We start from the raw sequence: 26,255 nt of genomic DNA, 5'->3' as shown, positions 1-26,255 counted from the left end.
CCAGACTTCAAATAAAGTGTTTAATTTGCACAGCTTGTACTGTTTGTACCAGAGGAGTAACTGGGTGCCTGTTGTGGTCTGAAGGGCATCATCCCATTGTCAGTTTCATCAAAATACAGATATCAAAGCATCTAAGTAGTAAACAGAATAGCAAATAAGTATGAGTGCAGACAAGCTAACTATATAGCATTTAGGAGTACACTGGCAAAGAAACCATCCACCTATTACACCTAACAGCCACATCTCCTGGCCTTCTCACAGTGCTGTTATGCATGTAAAAGACTGATGCGATACAGTGATATAGTCTGGTACCCTTTTGGATGATACAAACTCTAGTTAGCTGCACAGGGTCAAACAAGGCAAAGCAGGCACCGTCAACAAGGGAAGATGATGGACCATCTCTGACTACCCTTTTTTGATTAGCCATTTTTAAAAAAGGTTTCACACAACAGGCTATTCTACTTAGTAGAAAATGTAGAAACTTGATCAGTAATTTGCTTTTTTAAAGGTATGCAGTTAATATGCTCATAATATAAAACCATCCATTTACACATTTAAAATCATGTTCCCCATTTGTATCTTAAAAAGACAATATAGTGCTTTTCCTCATCGACTGTACAAAGGTTCCAGCAACAAAAATGATCTGTACATGGACACAGGCAAGTTGTTCTAGCAAAAATAATGTATAAAAACATTTAAAGGCAGGAAACAATCAGGGGCTCTGTGCACAATTATGGAACTCTGTATCTGTAATATTTTCAGTAAGGAAGACCTGCTTCTTCCTGGTAAGCCCTCGGCTACAGTGGTTAGGTAAAATACATGCATCTCTGTTTGGTCCACTAGTCAACACATTATCTATATAACAATCATCTACACCTACAAATCCCCCTAAAACGTCCCTTAACCTGTCAAAAAAACATTTGCCTTGGCAGCCAGGCATGGTTCTGGAAGACAGCTCTTCACTACTCTCTCTCTCTCTCTCTCTCTCTCTCTCTCTCTCAAACACACATTCAACTTGCTCTTTACATACAGTTTCTCTCCAATACAATAATTAGCTTCCACTGGTCAGGATGAACGATATTTTCATGAGGTACATCACATTTCATTTGTGTTGGAATTTGAAATGTGAAGTGGAACAGAATTGACTCATTTAAAAGCACACTTGTCTGTTGGGTAACTTGGGAATCAAGGAATAGAAAAAAATGAGAGGTTGGGCAGAAGCACTTGCTTGGCACTGCGAGACTGGACTAAAACACCCTGTGGAATTGAGGCTAATAGCTGGCTCGTAACATTGGTATGCCGGTAGGAGCACCGCTAACCCTATGCTAGTTGCATATCTGTGTGAACTGTGGCATTGCATGTGCCAAAGTGGTTGATTGTCTGTGCTGTCATTCACTCCCACTCGCCACAAGTGGCCCTCATCCAGGTGGTCGGGAACTGGTCATCAGGGTGGTCAGTGTTCTTCGCGTGCAGCAACAGCAACAGCAGCAGCAGCAGCAGCAGCAGCAGTCGAGGGAAAGTCCGGTCCCGTGGGTCAAGTCCAGAATCAGATGGAGCTCAGCAGACGGAGTCGGTGTTGGAGGCGGGCAGCTTCCCGCTGCGGCGCACCTCCTTCTCCCGCTTCTCCCGCTGCTTCTCCAGCTTCTCCTGGGTCTTCTTCATGTCCTTCAGCTTCTTCTTGATGGTGGCCCGGTCACTCTGGCTCGCAACACCCAGGGCCTGTGGAGGGAAAGCACATGCGTGATGTGGTGGACGTGACACTGGTCTGATATGCATGTTCTCAGATGCCCATAAGGTGGCAGTCAAGGCATGACAGAAACTCTGAGACCGAGATCATTTGGAAATATGACACAGCACTAATCTCTGCACTCGAAAGATTAATGTCAGTACTTCCTGGGACGGTAACTTCAGGCCACTGCAGATGTAATCCTTTAAAAGATGCCATTTGTAATTGGGTTTGGTTTCATGAAATGTTGATATTCTAGCTCGACAGGCAATCAAACTGCACCCCTCCATGCTATGCTCCTGAAGTACGGTGTTTATCCACTAGGATTGTTAATGGCTCAGTCTGAGCCACTATGCTTGTTTCAAATTTACTGAGCTAGAGCTGTGTACGAATGTTGAAGTACTTTTTTGAATGCAAACACTGAAAGGACAGCCTGAGGACTGCACAGCAATTTACTCAATTTGACAAAAACGTATGGGGTTGGAGGAGAGATTGGACCTCCCCTTTAATTTCCCCTTGTTTTCACCTTGAGTCTATCGCTGTCCAGGTTGATGAGCTGCTGGCCGTCCACACCCTTGGTGGTGAACTCCGGCGTGTACTGGTCCATGTTCATACCCATCAGCCAGTGGCAGACCTGCTGGGTGGTCCACTCAGTCACAGGGCGGTTCTGCCACTGGTAGTCCTTCCCCACGGGGAACGGCTCGTCGTCTAGAGTCTGGGGATGAAAAGAACATGCTGTGAACAAACAAACACAAAGCCCACTCTCCATGTTCACATGACACCCACAAGGAAGGAGTTTGAGCAGCAACTGACATGCAGCTATGCCTTAGCAATGTATTTATCCTTATTACTAAACACTCACTTCATTCATAGCAGTCTGGAATGTAGAGCAAGCACACAGAATATCTAACTAAGGTATCTTTTGTCTTCTGACCCACTATTCACTAACTATTTTACTTCAGGCTAGTCTTGTCATGCACACGGATATGCAGCAGAATGACTCCTGGGACACGCTTACACTACTTTACACACCAATAAAGAAATAACCCTGAGAATAGAAGATATGACAATATCTAATACTCTCAAGAAGTTGATTTCCGGGTAAAGAGATGGATGTGGAACAGGCAAGTCAGCCAACATGCAACACCAGTCACTCAAACTCTATGGTCACAGCCTAACAAGGCAATGGCAGACACTCAACATGCACTAAGAGGCTTTCATCCCAGGTTAGACCACCCCGGACGCCTTTCTACTCGGGACACACGCAGACTGACAGGGGAAGCAATCGATGCAGTTCTGGATGCCACTCACCTCATTGGACGAGAAGGCTAGAGTGTGCGAGCGCCCAGAGAGATTGGGCTCGGCAACTAACCCTGTCAAGTCTGAACTGGGACTTCCAGGGTTTGAATCGTCTAAAACAGACAAACTCTGGAACAAGTGGAGATAAGGCATTCATTAACTATGACAGGGACAATCATCATGTGGGAGACAGCTTTCCCATGAGCCATCCATTGAAATGGACAGACTGGTATGTGTACGAAACACTGACAAACAGCAGTTACCCATTCACGCCGGCCCTGTTGTTCTTTACAAATAGTTATGGCAATCACATGACACCATAGCATAAGCCAACATTCTGTGTTTGGGTTTTGGAAAATTGCAGTCATTGAAAACAACAACATAAAAAAAAAAATGGTGTTATTCCTGGTAATTTGATCCCTCTAATGGAATATCCTGATTAACAGGGCCAACTTGATTTGCATGGGAACTTTATCGGGCATTACAGCAACAGAAATCACAAAACACACAACACACACTGCAGCACACGAGCTCCTAAAACTACAGGACTATGCAGCACATATGCTCATTGCAAATCCCAAGCAGCATTCAGAGTGATGGCACCAGTGATGCAAAAAGTGATGGAAAAAACAAAACATCTGTTGATGAGGTGGCTCTCCAAAACTATGGGGCCTTCACACTTAAAGAAGCGTACACTTGACAATAAAGTGTAATGAAAAATAAAATAAAAGTAAAAGACTTTTATTCAAAAGATGAATTGAATTTATCAAGAGTATGCTCCTTTTAGATGACGGCACTTCACCGTTCACACTGATGAGCCCACCAGAACCTCCAGCCACGTGGCCTTGTGATTAGCACTACTGGCTGCTACAGGATTACATCACTCTAGTGCAAACTAGGCAAGCCACACTCCAGCGCACTACACACAGAGTTTAGAGAGAGACAGAAGTGATACTGTACCAAATCTAAGGAGCGACTGAATAAAGAGGACCAGGAGAGATTTGTCTGTTTTGAGAGAGGGACAGTGTTAGTGACGAGACTGGGCCTTCGCAAATCACTGTGGACAAGGATATTAAAAAAAGAGACAAGATCACATGATGTTCTCCAGATTAATCAGATGTTCATCAGGGGCTGCGCGTCCATTTTACGAGAGGGAGTCTCTGTGACCTCCCACTGGACATGATGGCCTGTGGGGCTTTGGCCTACGCGTTGGTGCCAGCTGTGTTAGTCGGGCCTATCGGAGCAGATGCATTTAAAGGGGGGATAATTGTGTGCCTGCTAAGCTACTGGAGAGCCAATGAGTCCTCCTCTACCCACCCCCATCCTCCTCTCTCTCCCTCCCTCCATCCCTCCCTCTACCCACCCCCATCCTCCTCTCTCTCCCTCCATCCCTCCCTCCCTCCCTTCCCCCACTTCCCCTGTCCTCTGCTCCCCTCACAGTGCCCCCTCACTCTCTGTTCTCTGATTAATGAGAGCCTCCATGTGCTTCGAAGGGGTCTGACTGTTTGCCTGGGACACCGTCCGGCTCTGGTCCTGTTCTGGCCAGCGTCAGTCTGTCGGTGCTCTTATATGCGGCGAGGCCCCGACACCAGCTGCCCGCCACGCCACTTATTTCTGCTTTATTCGCCGTTTCCATCAAGCAGCCGAAAGTACTCCTTGAACTGTGGATTACTGAACAGTGACTCACCGTCTTCATTTCTAGCCAAGTCATGGTAGAGCGAGCCAGAAAAAAAGGCTGCGACGGGTCAGCTCAGCAGGACAGCACGGCCCCGAGCACTTCTGGCTCTCCTCACCTCGGCCTCTCTCAAATTTTCTTTATGCTTCCCTGGACATGGCACAGAGCGCTATGGCCGACCGACAGCAAGAATGATCATTTTTCTTACTCCAAAGTAATTCCACCAGTGTAACCGCTTGCCAAAGGCAACACTGGGTTTTTGAACCCGGTTTCACTCGCAGCAAAATCCCTATGACACTACTTTAGAGTTCTTCTGAACTTCTATTCCTTTTGATAAAAATACTGATTTATCCCTAAATGAAAAAAGACTGGTTATGGATTTGGTTGTGGAGCAGTGTGTGTGTGTGTGTGTAGCTCCTCTCACCTTGTTTTTGCGGTCCTGGCTCTGCACGCTGCTGGTCTCCGTGGTGGAGTAGGGCAAGCTGCTGCTGGACGACAGTGGATCCCTCTCTCGGTCGCGCTCCTTGTCCTTATCGCCGAACCAGGAGAAGGGCATGCAGGAGGCGGGGACGGAGGACATGGACTCCGTGGGGGACACGTTGCCCCCCGACTCCTCCAGCAACTCAGCTGAACCCCTGGGGATGGAAGAAGAGTGCAGCATGTCTGAGTGCAACACAATAGCTACATTAGGAATCACACTAGAGCAGCCATGTGGGAGTCCAATTCTGTGGAAATCCTGCAGAAAAGTGCACCCGTAATTCCAAAGAAATCCTGCATGACAAGTGTACTCAATGGGAGATCTGAGATCAGTTAAACAACATTTTAAAACTAAAACTTGTACTAAAAAGTACACACTCTATTGAGAAATGTTGCAGACGTGCATAAAAGAATGTGCTAATATGTACTAAAACTTTAATAAAAGAATGTACTAATATGTACTAAAACTATAATAGAAGAATGTGATAATATGTACTAAAACTTTAAAATTGTGAAAACATGTACAGTAGGTGAGTGAACAGACTGGCTACCTGCTGTCCAGTGACACCCTCACTGAGTCCTTGTCATGTTTCTTCCCTTTGCCCCCAGATTTCCGTAGGCCTCTGTGTGGGGTGGATAAGAGCTTGTTCAGCTGTGTTATACTACACCAGTCTGAGGAATGTGAAATGAGTCATGACTGACCACAACATACCCAAAGTCAGGAAATCGCCTTTTTGGTTTCCCCGCTGATGAGCCGTCGTTTGACTCATCTGAAATGAAGACGTACACATTTCACAAGGGGTCATGACACCAGCCAAGAGACACCAAACGGTTACACATAAGCCTGTCTCTCTATTTATGACTCCAATTCCCAGAACATAATCTGAGTTCCAAAATAAACAGGGATCATTCCGGGTTGATTCCTACACTAGAGGCAGTGTATGAGCAGTAGAGGCTGAGCGTTCCGGGTTGATTCCTACACTAGAGGCAGTGTATGAGCAGTAGAGGCTGAGCGTTGGGGAGCGTCTCCTCTTACCTCGGGGCTCTTTGCCCTTGCCCTTGGACTCCCTCTTCTTGACGTTCCTCAGGAACCCGGAGGGTGAGCTGGGGGAGGTCGTGTCCTTGGGCGGGGACAGACTGCCGCTGTCTCCGCTCTCCATGCTGGCCCGCTGGTTGGCCGATGGGGACGGGGAGCTGGACAGATCGGCCGTGGGCCTGGGGCTTACGCTCACGGCAGCGTCCTCCGCGCCCTCCTCCCTCTGGCCGTTCCCAGGATGGCCGCAGAAGGGCACGGGCAGGGAGAGGCTCTCTTGGATGGAGCGGCGTCTCCGCGGCACCTCAGGGCTCGGGGGCTCGTCCTCCTCATCGTCCTGGAGACAGAAAGGAACCAGTCAGGCCTCAGCTACAGCTCACTAACAGCTCAACAGCTATGGTGAGGTACGGCGCAGGTTTGAATGGCCTTGGATTTAAGACATTCAAATCTTCTCAGTGAAAGGGATTTGACTTTGATATAGCCTACAGCGGGCTATACAAACTACATACAAAGCTGCAGTATGTAACTCAGTTTTTTTTATTATCACTAATGCTTCTAGACCTCCAATAATTACACAAATTCAGACCTCCCAACCCAAAACAGATATTTTGAGTAGAACTTTTTCAGCTCATCTTGGTCTAGATGTGTGCGGCCACATATCAGCGCAACATATAAATATATTTTGGATAGCTGACTCATTTATTAATGTCAAAATCTAAATTTAAGCTGAGCGTGTAACTGAAAATAATAACTTTTTTTGTTATTATTTACCACCTTTCACAAAGATTCCATTGAATGATACATTTAACTGGTAACAATAGTCTTGTATCATACCATTCCGTTTAGGATCACAAAGGTGGCTAGGCAACATCAGAATGTCACACATAACACAGGGTAAATTGGAATTTTTGTTCATTCTTTCTTGAGTTTGTGTAGAAGTTGGCTGGTTTCAGATTTGTTGATAAATTCATTTTCGGACTTTGATTTCTGGTTATCTGATTTTAATGTGGTTCTGCTGGTTCTTAGCCTGCTGCCTAGCAGCACGGCAGGATGAGCACAGTTCAGGTAGAGCCATTAAGAAGCGCGTGAAAAAATACAGACTGGAGGAACTAAATAGAGAGCTGGAGGCTTTGGGGGTTAACGTTGATGGACATGGACAAGACATGGATGAAAATAAAAATAAAAACAAAAAGACCAAAAAGGAACTCCAAAAGCTCCTAATAAATGAGCTGAAACGGATCGAGGATGGCAGAACTGGCCTGGACAAGAGGGCTAGGGAGAGGGCAGAAGGACTAACTCTGCCCATGGAGATCCCAGAAGACGTCCTAAATGTTCTTAATGATCTTGATGCATTCTTGGACAAAGAGTTGGAAGACTATGAGAGAAATGAACAGAGGGATGACAATGTGAAAGCTGTGCTCGACAGTCTCCTACATAAAGTGGACTCGACTCTGGGTGAGTAGAAGACATCTGCTCTTATTGAGTGTAAGAAGTAGCCTTGCATCACCAGAACCGACTTCAGCTCGGAGCAATAAGTGGGCTACGTAAAAAGTATGCTCACATTTAAAACATCAAAATGGTTCAGCATTGAATTTTAATAAATTGTTCCCCCATTATGTTTAGCGTCAGAAGGACTGAAAGACAAAGGAGAAAAGGAGAGTGTCTTGAGGCCAGAGGTTGGAGACAGTAAGGAGGCCGAGCGAGAAGCCAATTTCTGGAGTGCCAGAGAGAACCACAAAGGCTCTGTCCCCAGGAGGAGGTTTCGGGGGGCCAGACACAGCAGCAGACGGCTGACTGTGTGAACGATTGACAAGGACCATCAAACACCATCAATAAAGCCAATACAATTTGTAGTGATCTTAATGTTTCTCCACGATTCATTTCTCAAATATAATTCTGCAACCTAATGGCTCATACCAAGATGTTCCAGTGAGGTCAAATTCAGTATGCAAAAATGTTGTTGAACTAGACAAACAGTAGTGTATGAGAGAACTGTGTGTGAAAACCTAGAGGACCAAAAGGAAGACCTGGACTGACCTCTGGTTGGCACGGTGGGGCCCCAATCTCTCGGAGTTTGCTGCGTGATGGCGGCTGCCTCTTGGCTTTCTGGGCGAGCTGCCCCTTGGCACGGTGGGCACTGGTGTCCAGACGCTCCGTCTCAGGCACCAACTCGGACCAGTCGGCATCTATGCATAATTTACTCATCAAAACAGTGACACATGATAGACCTCCAGCACACTAACGTATGCCCCACTACTTCTCTTTCCATAGCCAACAATGTAATAAGACTATGATGAAGTCAACACATTTGTGCTCTCTAGTAACAGTAGTTCCTAGTTCCTCTTCTAAGACACATGATCCATGACACAGAGTAACACCAGACACCTGGCACTCATCTATGTACAAGTAATTGGATTTAAAACAGTGCAGCCACACTAGCTCAGATCCCTGTTGGGTGTATGTTAATGTATGCCTCATTATATGTAGTGGCTGGTGGTGCTGGCTCGTGTGGCTCATCACCATACGGCTGGTGATCCAGGAGAACCACGGGAGAACCACACTGGGCCCGGCTCCAGCTCTAGCTCATTAAGGGCTGCGGTGAGAGGAGGCTCCTACCCAGCAGCAGTGAGTCTGTGGAGCGCGAGTTCTCCACAGGTCCCGCGGCCTCCTGGCTGCTCCACTGGCTGTCCCCCGCCGCCAAGAGCTGGGGAGCAGAGCCGTCGGTGGGGAAAGCCTTGGACTCCAACACTGATAACTAGAGAGAGAGAGAGAGAGAGAGAGAGAGAGAGAGAGAGAGAGAGAGAGAGAGAAGGGGGGGGGGGGGGGGTGAACAGGGGAGAGAATAAGGAATGATTAAGGAGTGTTCAGCTACAGAGAGCTACTCTTGGCAGGCTACAGACACAAAGATAGATACACACACAGACAGACACACAGACACACAGAGAGAGAGAGAGAGAGAGAGAGAGAGAGAGAGAGAGAGAGAGAGAGAGAGAGAGAGAGAGAGAGAGAGAAACACACACACACACACACACACACACACACACACAGAGACTCCATCCCCTGCTCACCCTCTCCTGCAGGCTCTCCAGCTGGGCTTTGTACCAGGCCTCCCTCTCATCCAGCGCTCGCTTGAGCTCCTCCTCCCGCTTCACAAAGTCGATCTCTCTGGAAGGAGATGAAACAGGGCCCGAGTGAGGCGCGCTTTCAAAGGGCCCTCACAGAGCCAGCACAACGCCGGCTCATTCAGCGTCCCCCCTTGCATTTATCACAAGGAACAGCAAAAACAAACATCTGCACACACGACACCCCCCCACCCCCCTCACACCCCAAGTCCGAGGGATTGAAGCGTTCAGTGGTTCTCACTTCTGCTGGTAGTCCTTGAGCAGCTTCTTGGCCTTGTTATACTTCTTGTCCAGCGCATCGTACTGGCTCTGGGACTCGGCGAGCTGCTCGTTGACAGCCTTGCAGAGGGTCTGCGACTCTAGCCAGAACGTCTCCAGCTGCTGGATCTTGTCGCTGTTGCCGGCGATGCTCTCCTGGAGCTCGGCCTCTCGTTGTTCCCATGAGCCCCTCTCCTCCTCCATGTCGCGCAGCTGCCAAGCACACAATAGGGTCGATCCAGATACTATTACAGCTGTGGCTGTAACTGCCAAACCACTGAGTGCATTCAGTCCACTGTCTACCAGTGCTTGAGCTGACTACATTTATGGGTCATATTTGGGTAGAGATGACTGACAAATCAACTGAAATGGACAGCAGCGGCCTGGGCGAAGACTTAATAAAGACTCCAAGTGAAAACTCAAATAAGGATTCATCCCAGGGCAGACTTACCTTTTCCTTTATCTGGCTCAGCTCAACTGTTGCCATGCTGTGCTTTATCTGCAGCTGTGGACAAGAAACAATACTACATTCAAGCAGGTCACATCATTTACCTTACAATAATTAAATAATTTAACAATATGCATTGAATACAGACACTGTTGCCAATCAAAGCAATTGTTTCATTCCAATGATAATACATTGAGTAACTCATTCCTCTGAACAGATAGTCATCATCTGATAGTTCAGGTAGCCTAAGACTAGTGATCTCTCTCGGTGGCCTCCCACGTGCTAAACTACCTCTTTGAACTTGAAGCCTAGTTGTGCAGCGTCCATGTTGGTGGGCAGGAACATGGCCTCGTTTTCCGGCAGGTCAAACACCTCCACTGTGCTCCGTCCACCAAAGCTGGACCCCAGGATCCCGTCCTCGTCCTCCCCTTCCTCGTCCTCGTAGTGCTCGTCCTGGAAGATAAACAAATTAATTAAAGTCACGTCTGGTGCCAGCGGGATCCTGGTAGTGCGGTGTGCCCTGCGCGGGGGCTGCCCGGCCGTCCCCCAGCGGGAGGAAACGCGTGCCTTATCAGCGTGTTCCACCGGCACAAACATGGCCAGTGATCAGGGAAAAACAAGCAGTGAGGTGTGTGTGTGTGTACATGTACATATACACACACACACACCTTGTGGTCGTTTGCATACCCACACAGAAGGGAATTTTTTGCCCCCCCATCCTTTTCCCCCCTAGAATATTGCTCATGTCCAGGGTCCTTCAAATAGACTAATCTCTGTTAAACCAAATGATAAAAACATTACCTCCCAAACCTTCAAATTCTGTAAAGCAGCTGTCTTCCTTTGGTTAGAGTGGTGTTGTGAGCTCACGGTTACTCAAACTTTAGTGTCTGAGTGTTGCTGAATATGTGTAAATGGCTAACTGCAAGGTGTGTCCAGCAGGGCCCAGCCTGGCTGACTCACCTCCTCGGTGGACTGCTCATAGGGATCGTCCTGCTGCTGCTGCTGGTTCCTCTCCTGCTCCAGGGTCTCGCTGATCAGCCGGGCCACCTCGCTCTGCGTGCCCGGCTTCTCTCGCCCAATCAGGAACCTGGATCCAGTCATTGATTGACAGGTTAGATGAGAAAAGGTGATGGGCTTCTAGAGGAGGGATTAACAGAATTTCCTCCTCTCCATTTCCTTCCTGGTTATGACACCATATCACATCATAGAGTGACTAAAGCTACGGCTTCATGGCAGACTCAGAGAGTTAACAAGCGCTGCTTGTTTCTATCAGTGTGAGTGGGCAGAAATGTGCATAGTTCATTTGCATGCAGTAAATCATTAACATATAAACCTGCTCTATGTGTGTGTTAGCTTCTCTGTAAGGCTGTGATGTACAAAACAATGATTATACACAATCCCCATGTCAAAACATACAACTGCAAGGATACAATTAGCTGGTGCTAATTCAAGTCTGACTGTAGCATGTTATTAACGCCACACACATGATTACAGTGATGTGCGTCAGACCCAAAAGACTCCTCTTTAGGCAGATCTGAGATCAGCTGACTCACTTGACAGAGCCCTTGGTGTTCTTCAGGACGGTGGCAGCGAAGAGCTGTGTGACCCCCACCAGACTGATGCCGTCCACCTCCACAATCTGGTCGTTCACCTGGATCCTGAACGTGAAGGTGAATCAAGATGAGTGACCTCAAATGCAGCCCTACACCGCATAGTGCAGTAACATGGACAGTAAACACGTGTAGACGGGATCTGTACAGGGGGTTGCAGCAGAATGCTTGGCAGCACAACAGACGGACAGAGGACCTTCCCAATGGAGGAAATGGCTAATGTCTGCACTTCTTCCACGCATGCTGCTCATGATATTGAGGTGAACGGTCCTAGGGAGCTCCAGACATTAAAACACGTCTTCATGGATCAGTCAGGCCAGAAGGTTATAGTCCATGTAAGAACTGTGCCGTGAGTGGATGCGTCCTTTCTATATATGTGATACTAGAGTGTATGCTAATGATTATCTTGTGTAGTATCTCTACTGGGCGTGTGAGGACTGGTGTTGGGGGAAGAAAAGCACTCCTCTACTATTGGCAGCACAACAGAGAGAGCGAGAGAGGTTTTCCCTGTGAAGAGGAAACTGCTATTTTCTTGTGCTGCTTCTGAAGGTTATAAATACAGCTGGCTGTTTGGAAATGCCCTCTCTGGGGGAGATAAGGCGTGTGTTGCACCCAACAGCTGACTACAATGAGCTGCTCCTGAGTGACAGTGGAGGTTAATGTGTGCCATGATTGCTGCATCTGGGTACTCCCTGTTAGCTACTGGGATAGAAAGACAGAGACACAGAGAGAGAAAGAAGGATAGAGTGACAGAGAGACAGGATGAAAGAGAGAAAGACAGGGAGACACGTGGGAGGATAGGGCCCCCTGCTTCTGGAGACCACAGATGCCTCAACTATGCATCTTACCGCCCGTCTCTTTCAGCTGCTCCTCCTTCTGTTATGGTCTTCACAAAAATTCCAAGCTTTTCCAGACCCTGATCCGCCCCCACTCCCATTCCAATTATGCTGATGCCCAGGCCGTTGTCTCCTGGACGGGGAATATGAAACAAAGCGGGAATCAATTAAAATGTATTATTTTCATCTTACAAGGCTGGCTACTGATGATAACATGCGGACATAAGGTCTCTGTGGATATCAAAACCTGGCGCTAAATTCTGGAGGTCTATGAATCTGAAGCTTATTTCAATTAATTACTGCTGCCCTTGTGAGAGTGTGTGATCCTCACCTTTCTCCATCTCCACGGGGAACACGTCCATCTTCTCCACGCGCTTCTCCAGCTCGTACTCTGCCGAGGCGGCCACAGGGTCCACATCGTCGTTGCGTCGGTCGTACTCCTCGTTGGAGTACGTGCTAAACACCTGCACAACAGACACACAGCTGCTGAGCCACTTCCTGGAAACGTGTGCACCTTCACTGTGGCCCCACAGACCTGAGGTCCAGCATCAACAAATCCTTGCATATTTGGACTGACCCAATGTTATTAAAGTTTGATGAGCAAAACCCTGAATTAATCTAAGTCAGTGTCCTATGCCCACATCATCATCCAAGAGTTTGTTGTTTGGGGCCAGAAATGAGCTCTGAAGTCTCTATAAAAGTTGACTGCAAACAGAACCGGCAGTGCCTGGAACCGGTCAGTGGACAAAAGGCGCACTGTTCGAATGGGCCCAAGAGTGGTTTCATTAAACGTTTAAAGGAGCTGCGGGTTCACGTGACCCGACGGAGACGTCTGGGGCCGCCAAGGCTCCGATTCCCTTTTGGAGCGGACAGAGCTCCGTTTCCCGGACCAGCTCGGAATTGCTTTCCCTGGCACTGGGGGCTCCCACAGTGGAAACTAGGCCACAGCTGGGGGAGGAGTCCGGCCAAGAGGACGCGGAGGATCGATACACTGAGGCGACGACAGGTGATACATCCCCGCCGGTACAACAAAGAGCCATTTCAGTTTATTAACTTTAAAGCTAAGAAATGCAATTAAGCAGTCGCCTAAAATACATTTGTTTCCATGCAGGGGGAAAAAATGGGAGTCCTTTGGTTCATTTCTTTCTCTACAGGAGAGTGCTCGCTCAGTCATATGGGTAACACATTATACAGAGAGGGAGCAATCGCGGCTCATCGCCACGTGTGAATGAGTTCTCAGCCTCCTCGCTACCTACAGGTCATTTGTCATGCAGACACACCCAGAGAGGTGTGGTGACCTCACTGCACGGTGCTGACCTAATAAAGCAGATAACAGGGTCTAGGCGGAGGTCAGAGCTGTAGATGGTGTGATGATTAGCAAATTCCTCTCTGTGCAGAGAGACGGGAATAGACAGGGGAGAGAGAGAGAGAAAGTACTAGAAGGTCCTTGGTTACACAGATTTGAATGAATGGATGCCTGCTCTCTCCAGGTCAAAACCCAGGATACGAACTCCTGACTGGCGTTTACACAGCTTTGTCTTGTTTACGAGGCACAGCGTCAAGCTGGAGGAGCCGTTAAAGTAACAGTACTCATGCCACACATTGAGCCAATGTGACCTCATCCATCTAGCCAGATGGGAACCTTGCCAAATGCTCAATCCCCACCCTGTGTTTATGTTACCACCCAAAAAAGCTCAGCTTGGGAGTGTTTCAGCAAACCTGAACGGAGACACCTCGTGTGCTTCCCTCCAATTTCTCTTCTCCTAGACCAAGCACACTAGTAGTACCTCAACACCACAGTGAGGTTTAGAGTCCTAGCATCTGTACACTTAAGACCACTGAAGCTGTGGCTATCCAAGTGCTTCCCAGATGGTACTGCATCTTGGAATCGCTTGCTCTGGGCAGATGAGAGAGCGAGAGCGGGTGAGCGTGTAGTGCTGATTTGGAAGCCCAGAGGGAGGCATGATGTAATTGTGTAAACATTTCCACTCTGAGCCACACCGTCTAGGGTTCTACATCCTGGAGCATGTCAGGACCTGAGCGACCAAAGGCGATGTCCCACCCACCCACCTCCCTCTGTTCTGGCAAACAGTCATGCGCAGAGATACTCCACTCCTACAGTGTAAATCAGATAACACGCAGGCAACGCAGAAATTTGTCTTCTCTCTGAAGCGCAGTGGGAGGAAGGGAGTGTCACAGCCACATCACAGCACGAGCTCTTCTCCCCAGGGACGGGTCTGCACCTCCTCCTTCTCTTCCCCCTCCTCCCCCTGACCGGAAAGTGACTTCAGCCGGAACCTCACAGCACACAATCCCACAATCCTTTGTGCTCGCGGCTCAGCCATGTCCGTCACTTCCCCTTGCTGGTCTTCCTACCTCCTGAAGGGGGGCCCTTTTGTCTCTCGCTATGGGACAATGGTCCAGTGCTCTCCCTTTCAGGCAGCTCCTGGTTGTCCCGTCTGAGCCCCTCGTCCAGCGGGGCCCAGGCAGTCTCAGCTGACAGGATCATTAAACACCAGCCCCATTCTCCCATTTTACGGCTGAGAAATACTGTAAATGTGGCTCCGAAAGCGCCACATTTATTGCTTTTCGTTTTGGGTTTGGTGAGGTCGACCCATTAGAGAGACAACAGATTGTTTGACTTTGGGTCACCAGTGCAAAATAATGAAAAAGACTATTAAAAAACACACATTGGATGGGAGAAATGTCATTAAGTTGGGGGAAAAAAGACTGCGGTTTGCATTAATATAGTGTGAGTGTGCAGAGGAGCTCTACTGTGTCCCAGAGTCAGGGCCGCTTGCTCCTCACAAGGCTTCTGCGCTTACACTTCTGTGTGCAGTTTTTCCTCTCTCTCTCTCTCTCTCTCTTTTTTTTTCTTACTTCAACTCTCCCGTTGCCATGGAATACTCTGTCAATTTTGAACAATGTCCCTTTTCTTCGCTGAAACCCAATCACCACGTCGCTGTCTTCATCACAAGAATAGAGGCTCAGAAATCTCCCTCGCGCTCTCTCCCTCTCTTCACTAAAGGCCAGAGAAAACACAACCCCGGCCACTGTTGTTATCACCACCTCCAGTTATGCTGTGGACCAGCTGTTTACTTATCTCTGGCTGCAGGCCGGCTCTGCCAGGTAGGTGACGTCAAACGCTACAGGGAGACAACCGTGGTGCTGTTACCATGGATCAGGAGAGGGGGATCCCCCTAAGACCTGCATCCCTTTCCTCTGCCTTAGGAGGGTCTGTCTGTGTGTGTGTGAGTGTGTGAGTGAGCGGCGCTCACACTCTCTCCATCTGAGTTCCACTGCAGTTTCTTTACTGCTTCAGTGCAATCTGTGATGTGGGCAGGCAAACCACAGTTCCATCTGCTTCTTATTTTCATTTTCTCCATGGCTGGTGTGTGTTTTTGTGTGTGTATGTGTATGCACGAGTGTGTGATGGTGAGACACCCCCCTTTCCCAAGGTTTCTGGAATGGAGATTGCTTTTGGTCCACCTTCAACCACTCCAAAGTGTGGTTCTGTGTGTGTGTGCGTGTATGCGCATGTGGGTCGTATGTATACATGCCTGCACGCACAGGCAGGCAGACACACACACACACACACACACACACACACACAATTAATACATCACTAGTTTTCGCCCCCATCTCTTCCCTCTCTGCCCCTGCCCTGTGAAAAAAGCGCAGTGGGAAATGAGTCAGCAGCTGAGAGTGAGGCTAACCAAAGGATCGCAAGCCAGGAAAGCAGCGCGAGCGCAGAACGCAGAATTGGACTGGGGGCGGTGGGGAGGCTCGTAATGTAAGCAGCTCCACAAAGACACCAAATCAAAACATGCTGTGGGAGAGAGAGAGGGGAGAGATAGAGAGAGAGAGAGACAGAGAGAGAGAGAGAGAGAGATAGAGAGAGGGGGGAGAGAGAGAGAGGGGGAGAGAGGGGGGAGAGAGAGAGAGGGGGGGAGAGAGAGAGAGAGAGAGAGAATCTTGATTTGGCTACAGTGAGGAAGAGAGAGGGCATAGAGGAAGGGAAGGGGAAAGTGAGAGGAGGGGAAGGAGGCCAGGAGAGTGTGAGAGAGAGACAGAGAGAAAGAGTGCAGGAGAGTGTGAGAGAGAGACAGAGAGAAAGAGTGCAGGAGAGAAAGACAGAGGCAGCACACTTCCATCCAGCTCAGGCCTGAGTAAACAGAGCCCTCCGTAGTCCCTGCACTTCCTCTGAGGACACCACAGGGCAGACAAGGACTTTGTCCTCATAACAAACCAACACGGTCATCTAACAATCCTCAAGTTAGACATGAATGGACGTGACATTAAAATACTCTGGAGGCTGAAACCTAGTTATCTATTAATGGCTATACTGGTCGGGCTGGTTTGTCATGTGGTCCAATGCTGCACTCACAGCCAGTACTATGGCTAGCGTCAGTTTGCTACCCAAATATATGCAATTTGTGGTATGGTATGAAAATCACTTCCATTCTTACAATGGTGACGTGAAACACCACACAAACGAGCCTCTTCTCCTCGCTGTGGCAGTTGATGCCACACCAACGGGCAGCCTAGTGAGAGGCGGGTCTCTGCCCATACCATATGGGGCTGGACCAGTCCCTGTACCCGGCTGGCAGCGACTCCGCTGCCAGTTAGCGTGGGAGGGGTTGGAGTGAGTCTGACACATTCCTCTGGGCTCCATAAGAAAGAGCAGAGATAGGAAATGGAAAGCATAACAGCACAGGAGGAGGAGGAGGAGGAGTGGGGCAGGTCTGCTCTACTGGCCCACAGCAGACTGAGGCCTCTCCTGTTTCCACTCTTCAGAGGAAACACAGCCGGGAGAGAGGGGGAGAGAGTGAGGGAGAGAGAGAGAAAACAAGGGAGGGAGAAAGGGAAAGAGGGAGAGGGGAAGAGTGGAAGGGAGAAATAGAGGAAAAAGAGAAAGAGAAAAGAAAGTAGTGTGGTGAATGGGACAGAGGAGTGAGAGAAAGCTACAGCATGAGTGCATGACTAACAGACTCTTCTCCTTCCTGGTTGGACCACTTACATGAGTAATCAGACGGCTCAGGAATCTGGTCTGCTGAATTCATTTTCTGGGCATGAAGCTTAGGCCAATGGGCCCCAGAGGGACAGATGATTTGGGGGGGGGGGGGGGGGGGGGGGGCAAACGAGGGCTCACAGGAGGGGGGCCCCTCTCTCTCCCTTACACCTCAATGCACTTCACTTCACATAGACTTCAAGATTACTGTCCCCAGTCTGGACTTGTGTGTGTGCTTTCAGTAAAAAAATAAAAAAAGTGCAGACAATGACAGACAAAACCTGTGCACTCATCTAGCCATCTGAAACATGACGCCTGTTTGATGCAAAACCAACAGACATCCTCTCTCTCTTTGTGTGTGTCACACAAACACACACAGAGGTGCAGTAGCTTTGCCCTTTCAGATAACCTCCACTGCCACGCCCCCACATATTGCGATTTGGAGTCATTTGTGTTTGTCCAACCCTGAGGAGGGCGTGCTACTTCCTGGTGGCGGTCGGAGGGGAAGGAAGGATCCATGTGGCAGGTGCAGGGCCACGACTCCTGCCATTTTGTGTCCTGCTGGAGTTGGGCGGCCGTCCCTCTCCCGATCGCGCACACACCCACCCACCCACACACCAGAAAAGGAGCCACAACAATGGCCTACTTCTGCTGACAGTAAACTAATGAGCCGCACGGCACACAAGCAGACACGCACCCATAAACACGAACACAGCCGAGACTTTGTAAACAGGAAGAGTACACCTTGTACGGCGTCTGCACCCAATATAGTTTCGGACGCCCAAAATATGTCTCAAGGTGAATGGGATGAATAAGAATTTCAGTATATTCAGAAGCGCGCACAGACAGACACACACACACACAACACTACACTACAGTGTTTCCCACAGAATTGAATTATATTTGTGGTGGTAGGTTTGCAGAATTAACTTGAATGCAACAGTTTTTAACACATTAGCGCAGCGTGGTTTTGATGCTAACCAGATTTAAGCACAATTTAGTAGAACCTGTAAAAAATTTTGTGTGGTGGTCAATGTTGATATTGTGGTGGGCCGCCACAAATAAGTCAATGTATGGGTAACGCTGCACTACACTACACTACACTACACTACACTACACTACACTACACTACACACAACACACAGTGGTTAGTGAGGATTGTGGTTGAAGGTTGGGGCATATTTGGAGTGCCATGCTGCACTGCTGATTCTTCTCAGATTAGGACACACCTAGAAAAACAATTCCAGTTCCATAGAACAACCTTTAACCCTTTATAAAGTTCTTCAGCCATTACACGCCTCAGTGTATAGCAGCCGGGTGCCCTGAATGCATGCTTCACTGAAAAAGCATAATAAGCCGTATCATTTAGAAGGCAAAAATTTGGACGTGTTGCAAAGCTTCAAACAGATTTGAGGGCTCTATCCAGACCCAACAGTAACAGTTGGGCAGCTGTCATCGCCCCATAGTATTGCAACTGACCCACTAAATTGTGCAGTTATAGTGGGAATCCATTAAGTCTACAGTAAAAAGATGAAAAAGAAAAAATAATGCAGAGACAGTAAATCTGTCTCTGCACAGCATTTTCTAAAACACAATAAGGGCAACTTGTACAACTCCCAACATGCAGGTGACGACAAAGAATTACAAAAAAAGATTGATGAGTACATGCAAACCAGTCCACTGCTTCTGGCTACAAAGTCACTGCACACGAGACACAGGAGAAATCCTTAAGGTCATGTTATATCTGTGCGTTGATAACCCAGGCGATAGAGTAAAATCCAGCTGGGATTTCCTGAAGTAAGGTTCTTAACCTCGATAACCACAGTAAATATCCAGGGACAGCGATAAGCAGATAAAACCGTGTAAAAAGGGCAGTGTATGTGTGTGTGTATATGTGTGTTTCAAAACTAAATCCTAAATCCATACTGTAAGCTGGCACTTCCTGAATTTTAGTATCGCTTGGCTTCCCCTATGTCTGGATGTGTAGAAGGCATGCAGATGCAAGCGGTGATCAAGGGACACATTCAGAGGCTGGGCTCGGAGGCTAGCCTGACAAAGAGGAGCTTTCTTTCTCCGAGGACAGCGCCTTTCGCCACAGCGAAATCTCAGGTTACTGGGAGACCTAATCCTGTCGGAGTTGCCCATGTGACCTGGAGCACAAGGCACTTCCTCTCTAGGAGTGGGACAGGGACAGGGCTTTGGCCGAGGAGGACTAGAACCCTCCACTGCTGGATGTCATTCTCAAATAGGGGCACTCACTGTGTCTGGAGCCTGGAGCATCCTCCGTGGTCAGTGTACTTGGCTGGTGTGTATAAAACACTTCGGTCTGGCACAAAACTGGTGAGAAAAACTGAACTTGAGCTGATCTCTGACATTTGGGAATTTGTTCCTGTACAGACCAGTGCCAAAGTCTTAGACTTTTTAAAGATATACAGTGCAGAATGTGGTTTTTAATGCCTCACATTCTGAGTAAAAACAAAAGTAAAAAAAAAACATCCAAAAGGTCATGTCAGATTTAAATACCAGGCTTGTGATGGTGAAACCAGAACTGTAAGCACATGTGATCAAGTTTCGGGAGCACTAACATACCCTACTATTTTGACGTCTCCCAGCACGTCAGTGCTCAATGACCATGGCATGCACCAGACAAGTCAAGTGTAAACTCCCTGCTGGTACCATGGAGGATAGAAAAGAGGGAACTATTGCACAAAGGCCTTAGGCCCAGGCACATGCCGGGACAAGACTGCCATGTTTACAACCACATTTCTCAACAAGACAAGAAGAAACACACAACGCACAGAAGATGTGTTGCATCACTACTGAGGAGGGCTGGGCCAACATGAAAGCCTCACTCACTGTTTTTCATTACACTCATCCTTCAGGAGTTGTCTATAATCCCTTCAGGCCTGTTCATATCAAAGGTGATGATGCCTCTCTACGTCTTACCCACCTCAGCCATTAGGGCCCCCCTGCCTTCCCATAACCACTGTCTAGCCTACTGCCTCTTGCTCAAGCTGTAGGTCCATGTAGTCAGGGCAGCGAATAGCATTTTCCACTGTCCACCCCATACTTACTCACTTGTTTCGTCATCATGACTACAACTTCCACAGCAATGCCATACCCCTTCCCCCATCCAGCTCTCTCTCAGCCCCCTGCCAGGTGGTCACTAGGGCATCGGCCGCCTTCTGCAGGGCCATGAGGTGACACCGGACACGTTTGAGGGCCTGGGTAAACACAGGCTGCTGATGGGCCCCGCCGAGGGCCCCTAAAGGGCTTTGTTTTTCCCAGCTTGCCTGCTATCTGCTCTGATGATTGGATGTAATGACAGAGCGAGGTGTGAGCCTCTTCCTCCACACCCCTCACGCCTCCGTAGGGGTTTATGTGGGACGACCAGCGCCTACACACCAAAAAGTGACAGTAAACAGCATTGTGCTACAGTTATGGGCTCTGCCTTGGCCTTTAATTAAGAGCAGCTATTGTATGTTTGATTGCCAACAGAGGAAAAGATATATAAATAAATCCATATCCCAGGATTGGGAAGCATTTGTTTATGTGTTTTACAACTCGCTAACTCTTAAACTTAATCCAACACTCCAAACACACAGGCAATAACAACGACAACAACAGAAAACTTGACCGGCAGCCCTGCGGTATGTCGACACTGTATGAAGACATAATCACTTGTTGAGCTAGGGGGGCTTTTGTTACATGAAGCTCTGCATTGTGAAGGGCTGATAATACCCACATGATTCTGAGGCCCATTTCCTCATACCAGCGTTGTCTTCTCACTCTCCACGGTCCTCCACTGTCCTCACGGCCTGCTGCCGTCCATGCGAGGCCCAAAGCAATGTCAACAACAATTCCAAAAATACTTCACTGGCCATTCCAGACAAACACCCCATAAACACGTCTCCCTGACGTGAACATTCCTGTAGTAAATATGATAAAGATGTGGCCTAAGACTTCAGACTCATGGGACTATTTTGGTTTGTAAGAATCTCCTCAGGCATGCCACACATTAAGCTTCCAAACTCTTGAGACAATATTTGACTGTGCCAGAGCCATAACAGGGGCATCCATCCAATACATAACCCAAACACAGGCTTACAGGACCCCCTTAAAGAGGTGGTATGCATCGCATGCCTACTCTAGTGAGACGAGAGGCAATCAGTCTGTTAATTAATTTGGAAGGCACATCTTGAGAACAGATTCCCACAACCTTCTTTACTCTTTGCAGAGCTTGTAACGGCTGAAAGACGCCACAGGAAATGACCACTTCTGCATCTCGTGCTGTGAAGACAGTCACCATGCATATTTGCCCCTTGCAGTTGTAAATCACTATTAAAGTACAGATGTGACATTTGTTTAGTTACAAAACATATAACATAATAAATGGGTAAGACATTAGGCATTTCCTGAAATTAAAACAATACCTCAACCCAGGGCTGACTGCAAGGCCTACTGTGCTGCCAAATTCAACAAATGTTTCTGCTTACCTTTATTGGCTCGGTAGAGAAGTGAACTCCCCCCCGCGGAGGAGGGTCCTCATCAGAGAGGCCGGGGGCATCCTCGTACTCCTCATATGCTTCTTCCTCCTCCTGCTCTTCATCCTCATCCTCTTCCTCAAGCTGCTCCGCATCCTTATCATCCACAAAAGCTGCATTCTCAATCCCATATACCACAGGTGAGCTCTTATCCGGGCTTCCCTTATTCACTCGTTCTTCGTGCTCACTTCCCTCCTCCTCCTCCTCATCCTCCTCTTCCTCACGATGATTAACAGTGTGCCTCGCTGTCCCTGTCCCCTCTCTTGACTCCTCTCTCTCTGCATGTTGGATCTCTGCTCTGCTGCCCACCTCAGACCCTTTTGTGGCATCTGTCTCCTTTGGAGAAGGCAGGTCTTTCGGTGCTTCAGTCTGACTTTCTGTTGGTCCCGCCGCTTTAATCTCTTTTTGCACTTTGCACTCTGTAAACACTCTGTCATCCAAGCACACCTCCTCGTTCTCATCGCTCTCCGACGACTCGTTCTGGACCACCACGAGTTCGGCGCGGACCACCGAAGCGCCTGCTGGGTCCAGTGTTGGGGCCTGGTCAGGCAACTTATCCCTGGAAGGACTCTGTACCACATGCCCCTCATTTTTTGCAGTCTCACCCTTGGCCCGGTTAGAGTTGTACACGCTACTCCCATACGGTCTCTGTTCCCTTGAGGGTGGGCTGGAAGCCTTGATTCCATCACTGCCTATAGATGGTTTGGTAATGCCCTCACCTGTTGAAGATCGCTTATAAGAACTATGGCCACTGGGGGATGTGGGCTCACTTGAACCACTTCTGGCTGAGACTGCTTTATTAATGGACCCTCCAGCAACTGAAGACGAGGCCTTGCATGACACGTTGGTAACAGGAGATGCTGCTTTTTGACCTGCATCAGCAACTGGGGAAGTAGGCTTGCTAATGGCATCACCAATGGGAGAAGTGGGCTTGTTGGAGTGATCCCTTGTAGACGAAATGGGGGTTGAACACTGAAGTGGACTTCGGATTTTCACAGCGCTCTCTGTGCTTTTGCTAGATCCTCTCACAGCTTCTTCACCATCACTATCAGCCATGAAATTCTCCAGTCTCCTGGATATGGGGCCTGCATTCAATGACAGCCGGTGTGCCTGTTTCGCCTCTTCACCGTCTTTCTTCTCGTCTGTTGACGTCCTTGGCAGCGAAGTTGGACTGTTTTCAGATTTGCTCTCAGCAGAGCCTGTTGATTTCCTGCCACCTTTGGGTTCATCAGAAATGCCACCCTGGGACAGTCGGGCAAACGTTTTACCTGGGGTTGTCCTTTCAGCAGATGGCTCTTTAAGGCCCCTTTCAAAAAGTTTCCTAGTCACCGAGAATTTCTCTGCCAAAGCCACTTTGTCTATCTCTTTGTCTAGCTCTTTGTCATCTTCCCCTTTGGGAGTTTTGTCAGAACTGTGAGATTCTGGACTCGTAGTGGTACTGCTTGTGCTGGTTTTAGGTGTGCTACTGCCTGCATATTTTGTTGGAGAGACTGGGGATGCGTCACTTTTCAAAAGACTTTTGTTTGTCTCCGGGCTATCTTGTTGCTGACCATCCATCTGCAGGAAAATATTCTTGATTTTGTTAACTCTGTTACCGAAGGGCCTCCCCCTGGTGTCCTCCCGGGACTCGCTGGATCCATTTGCATATGATTTAGAGGCGCCGTCGGATTTTGAACCATCAAAGGAGCATTTAATTGCATGGAAGTCCGATTTATAGGCATTTCTGTGTGGGGAAGCACTTCGAAGACTCCGCTCCCCTTTGCTCTCTGCCTTCATCATTTTAAAGCTTTGCAGGTTGGAAATGAATGAGTCCGAATGTTATCCTGCACCGTGGCTCCCGCTGCCGTCTTTTCTTCCTCTCTAATCATTCAGCGCCATGAATGTGGTTGGATAGCTTTGCGCATAGCCCCAATTTCAAACGGCAGTCAGTCAGACGGCAGTCATCTACAAAGAAAAAATATATTAAAAAAAAGATGTTAGTTTACCAAGAGTCAACTTTGATACAAAGTCAGTCTGCCAACAACAGTGGTTTTGTCACGTTTTCCAAACCACCACGATTCAGGCGACTCAACAAAGCAGAGATTACAAATCAGCTCATTGTGATAGAAAGTAAGTTAGCATGGTTCGAGTAACTGATTTTCCGTATTTGAAAGTTGGACCTATCCCAACACTAGGCTACTCATCGCCGCGGACAGCATATTATACAGTAGGCCTATTTCATTACCTTACTCACTATTCAAAGTGTATTGTTCTATCCTTCCGTCTGCGGGTGAGATACCTTTGTGTTTTCAAGGCTTAGTAGTCTGTCTCTGAAGATCAGAATCCCTCCGTAGACTTGAACGCAAAAAAATCACAACCGCTTTAACATTGGTTTCTATATTACCCACACAGTGGATAAAAAAGTTTAATTCAGTGAACACACATGTTTAACTTGGTAGCCTCAAGTGTGTGCACATAAGTTTTAGCGATGGTAAACTAACAGCATCGAGGCAACTTGATAAGATTACCTTTACTTCAGTTTCATTGTCGCTGTAAGCCGACTGAGTCCTTCCTACTCCCTGAAAGTTATCCTTGCAAACTTGTCATTTCTTCACCGCCATCATGATCTCTCAAACGAGTTCTCTCGGAGTCCAAACAAACCAACCCAAGCACACACACACACACACACACACTCAAACCTGTCGTACCGCTGCGCGTAACCGCTCCTATCTGGCGCGCAACACGATCAGACAAGGTCGAGCACGCGCACACGAACACATTCCAGGGCTGCTAACCCCAACCCCCTTCATGACTGCATGGCTGCGCCGCCACTCCAGAGAATCTGGAAATGGCGTGGGAAAGAGTTCTCTTCCAGTGATTTAGGTTTGCAAACGTAAAGAAATTATTGGAACTCTATCGCATTGGAAACGATGTGTATCTATGTTAAATGTTATTTTGATTGTGTGGCTGAAATAGGCTACTCATGCCAGTGCATGACACAATGCAAACCAGCCACGTTAGTTTTCCCTTCATGGTTTTACATAATTACATCAGTTTTTGTTTGGCTTTGCTTATTTATGTCATAGGTTTTAGCTGATGCAAAATCTGTCTTTTCTTATGTTCTTAGTATTATGTGGTGGAGTAGCCTACGCCTAAATGTTGCCAACACACACACACACACACCCTCTGACACACATCCTCTGAAGTAAATGACAATTAAAACATGCATATTAAACCTAATTTCTTCTTTTTTTTTAAATCTTCACATCACACTGTAAAGTACTAAAACACATATTATCAGTAAGATAAATTCATAGGCATGATAAAAACATAGGCATGATAATCCTGTGTAATAAGGAAATTAATACAAAAACTCTAGATTATGAAATTAATCCCTCACAGAATTGCATGATCCTGATCAAGCTTAGCCTGGTGACTTTAATTGTACAAAGGCTTACTGTTTATATGATTTACAGTGGCATCATGTTTTATACATGTCTGACATTTCTGAGACGATTGCAGGATCTGCCTCTTTGGCTATCACAGTCTCATATGTCACAGGATCAGGCTGTTCAATGCAATTTAAACATATGGGTGGCATGTAGTTTTGTCCCTGCAGACTGCTACCCAGTTTTTACAGCAATGAGAAACCATTGCCTTTGTACAGCACAATGGCGTCCAGATCTCTCTTTCAAACTAGGTCACAAAGCTCTGGAGCAATCAAGGGAAGATGCACACATTTCGGGAGCCATGTGGTGTGTTCCATTCAGAACTCTGCTGGCTTTAATTGTGAATGCGCTGGTGCTCCGGGCCAGTCCTAATGAGAAAATGCAATGGAAAAATACAGAGAGCACATTGGATGCATTGGATTGGATGCACCAGTATCAGCTGTGTACTGTAATATGGAGGTGATAGTTAACAACTTCCCAGAGCAATTGAAGAATTTCTATAGGTGTATCTTTTTAGGGTGTTATGGAGTCAAATATGCATAAAAAAAATGAGGCATGTAAATGTAATTTTACTGTGCTATCATTTGATAATTTGTGCGGATGAGTCTATTGTAATCTCCCCTGGGAAATGTTCAGGGAAAGGGTGGAGAGTGCAAGGTGGCTTGCTTGTGCTTGAAGAGGTTTGTTCTGTGGAGAATAAGGGAGGAAATGTAACAGGGCAACTCTAGATTTTGAACCCGTTTTACCTGCAGCCGGATAATGCTTGCAGCTTGACCCTTTACCCTTCT

General features: G+C 47.7%; 2 protein-coding genes across 6 annotated transcripts; one reads left to right on the top strand and one right to left on the bottom strand.

Moving 5' to 3' along the window:
* Positions 1–6: 6 nt before the first annotated feature.
* On the bottom strand, positions 7–24,816 carry ppp1r9ala (protein phosphatase 1 regulatory subunit 9A-like A). Of its 5 annotated transcripts, none has more exons than XM_042084206.1 (21): positions 24,547–24,816; positions 24,264–24,373; positions 21,992–23,983; positions 12,816–12,948; positions 12,497–12,617; positions 11,592–11,696; positions 10,999–11,125; positions 10,330–10,491; positions 10,042–10,095; positions 9,574–9,803; positions 9,279–9,375; positions 8,827–8,965; positions 8,248–8,396; positions 6,214–6,547; positions 5,890–5,947; positions 5,729–5,800; positions 5,125–5,335; positions 3,986–4,030; positions 3,038–3,154; positions 2,253–2,441; positions 7–1,719 (listed from the first exon to the last, which is right to left on the bottom strand). In XM_042084206.1, exons 3-21 carry the CDS (start codon positions 23,816–23,818, stop codon positions 1,558–1,560), a joined length of 4,332 nt encoding a protein of 1,443 aa, XP_041940140.1. In that variant the 5' UTR covers positions 23,819–23,983; positions 24,264–24,373; positions 24,547–24,816; the 3' UTR covers positions 7–1,557. The 5 variants fall into 5 exon arrangements, with proteins under 5 accessions (XP_041940140.1, XP_041940141.1, XP_041940139.1 ...); XM_042084207.1 differs by having other exon boundaries at positions 24,273–24,373; XM_042084205.1 differs by lacking the exon at positions 24,264–24,373 and having other exon boundaries at positions 24,547–24,815.
* Positions 7,011–8,149, top strand: LOC121702748. Its single transcript, XM_042084218.1, has 2 exons — positions 7,011–7,665; positions 7,834–8,149. Exons 1-2 carry the CDS (start codon positions 7,215–7,217, stop codon positions 8,010–8,012), a joined length of 630 nt encoding a protein of 209 aa, XP_041940152.1. The 5' UTR covers positions 7,011–7,214; the 3' UTR covers positions 8,013–8,149.
* Positions 24,817–26,255: the final 1,439 nt, after the last annotated feature.

This window comes from Alosa sapidissima, chromosome 2, assembly GCF_018492685.1.
Source record: "Alosa sapidissima isolate fAloSap1 chromosome 2, fAloSap1.pri, whole genome shotgun sequence".
NCBI lineage: Eukaryota > Metazoa > Chordata > Actinopteri > Clupeiformes > Clupeidae > Alosa > Alosa sapidissima.
The sequence above is the reverse complement of the archived record's forward strand: the minus strand, read 5'-3'. Positions and strand labels throughout refer to the sequence as shown.

Coding starts and splice junctions, on each gene's coding strand:
- LOC121702748 (XM_042084218.1), top strand. CDS start 7,215: ATGTGGTTCTGCTGGTTCTTAGCCTGCTGCCTAGCAGCACGGCAGGAT. Junction 7,666..7,833: donor TAAAGTGGACTCGACTCTGG/GTGAGTAGAAGA, acceptor CATTATGTTTAG/CGTCAGAAGGACTGAAAGAC.
- ppp1r9ala (XM_042084206.1), bottom strand. CDS start 23,818: ATGATGAAGGCAGAGAGCAAAGGGGAGCGGAGTCTTCGAAGTGCTTCC. Junction 8,966..9,278: donor TGGAGAGCCTGCAGGAGAGG/GTGAGCAGGGGA, acceptor CTCTCTCTCTAG/TTATCAGTGTTGGAGTCCAA. Junction 5,948..6,213: donor CAAGGGCAAAGAGCCCCGAG/GTAAGAGGAGAC, acceptor TCTTCATTTCAG/ATGAGTCAAACGACGGCTCA.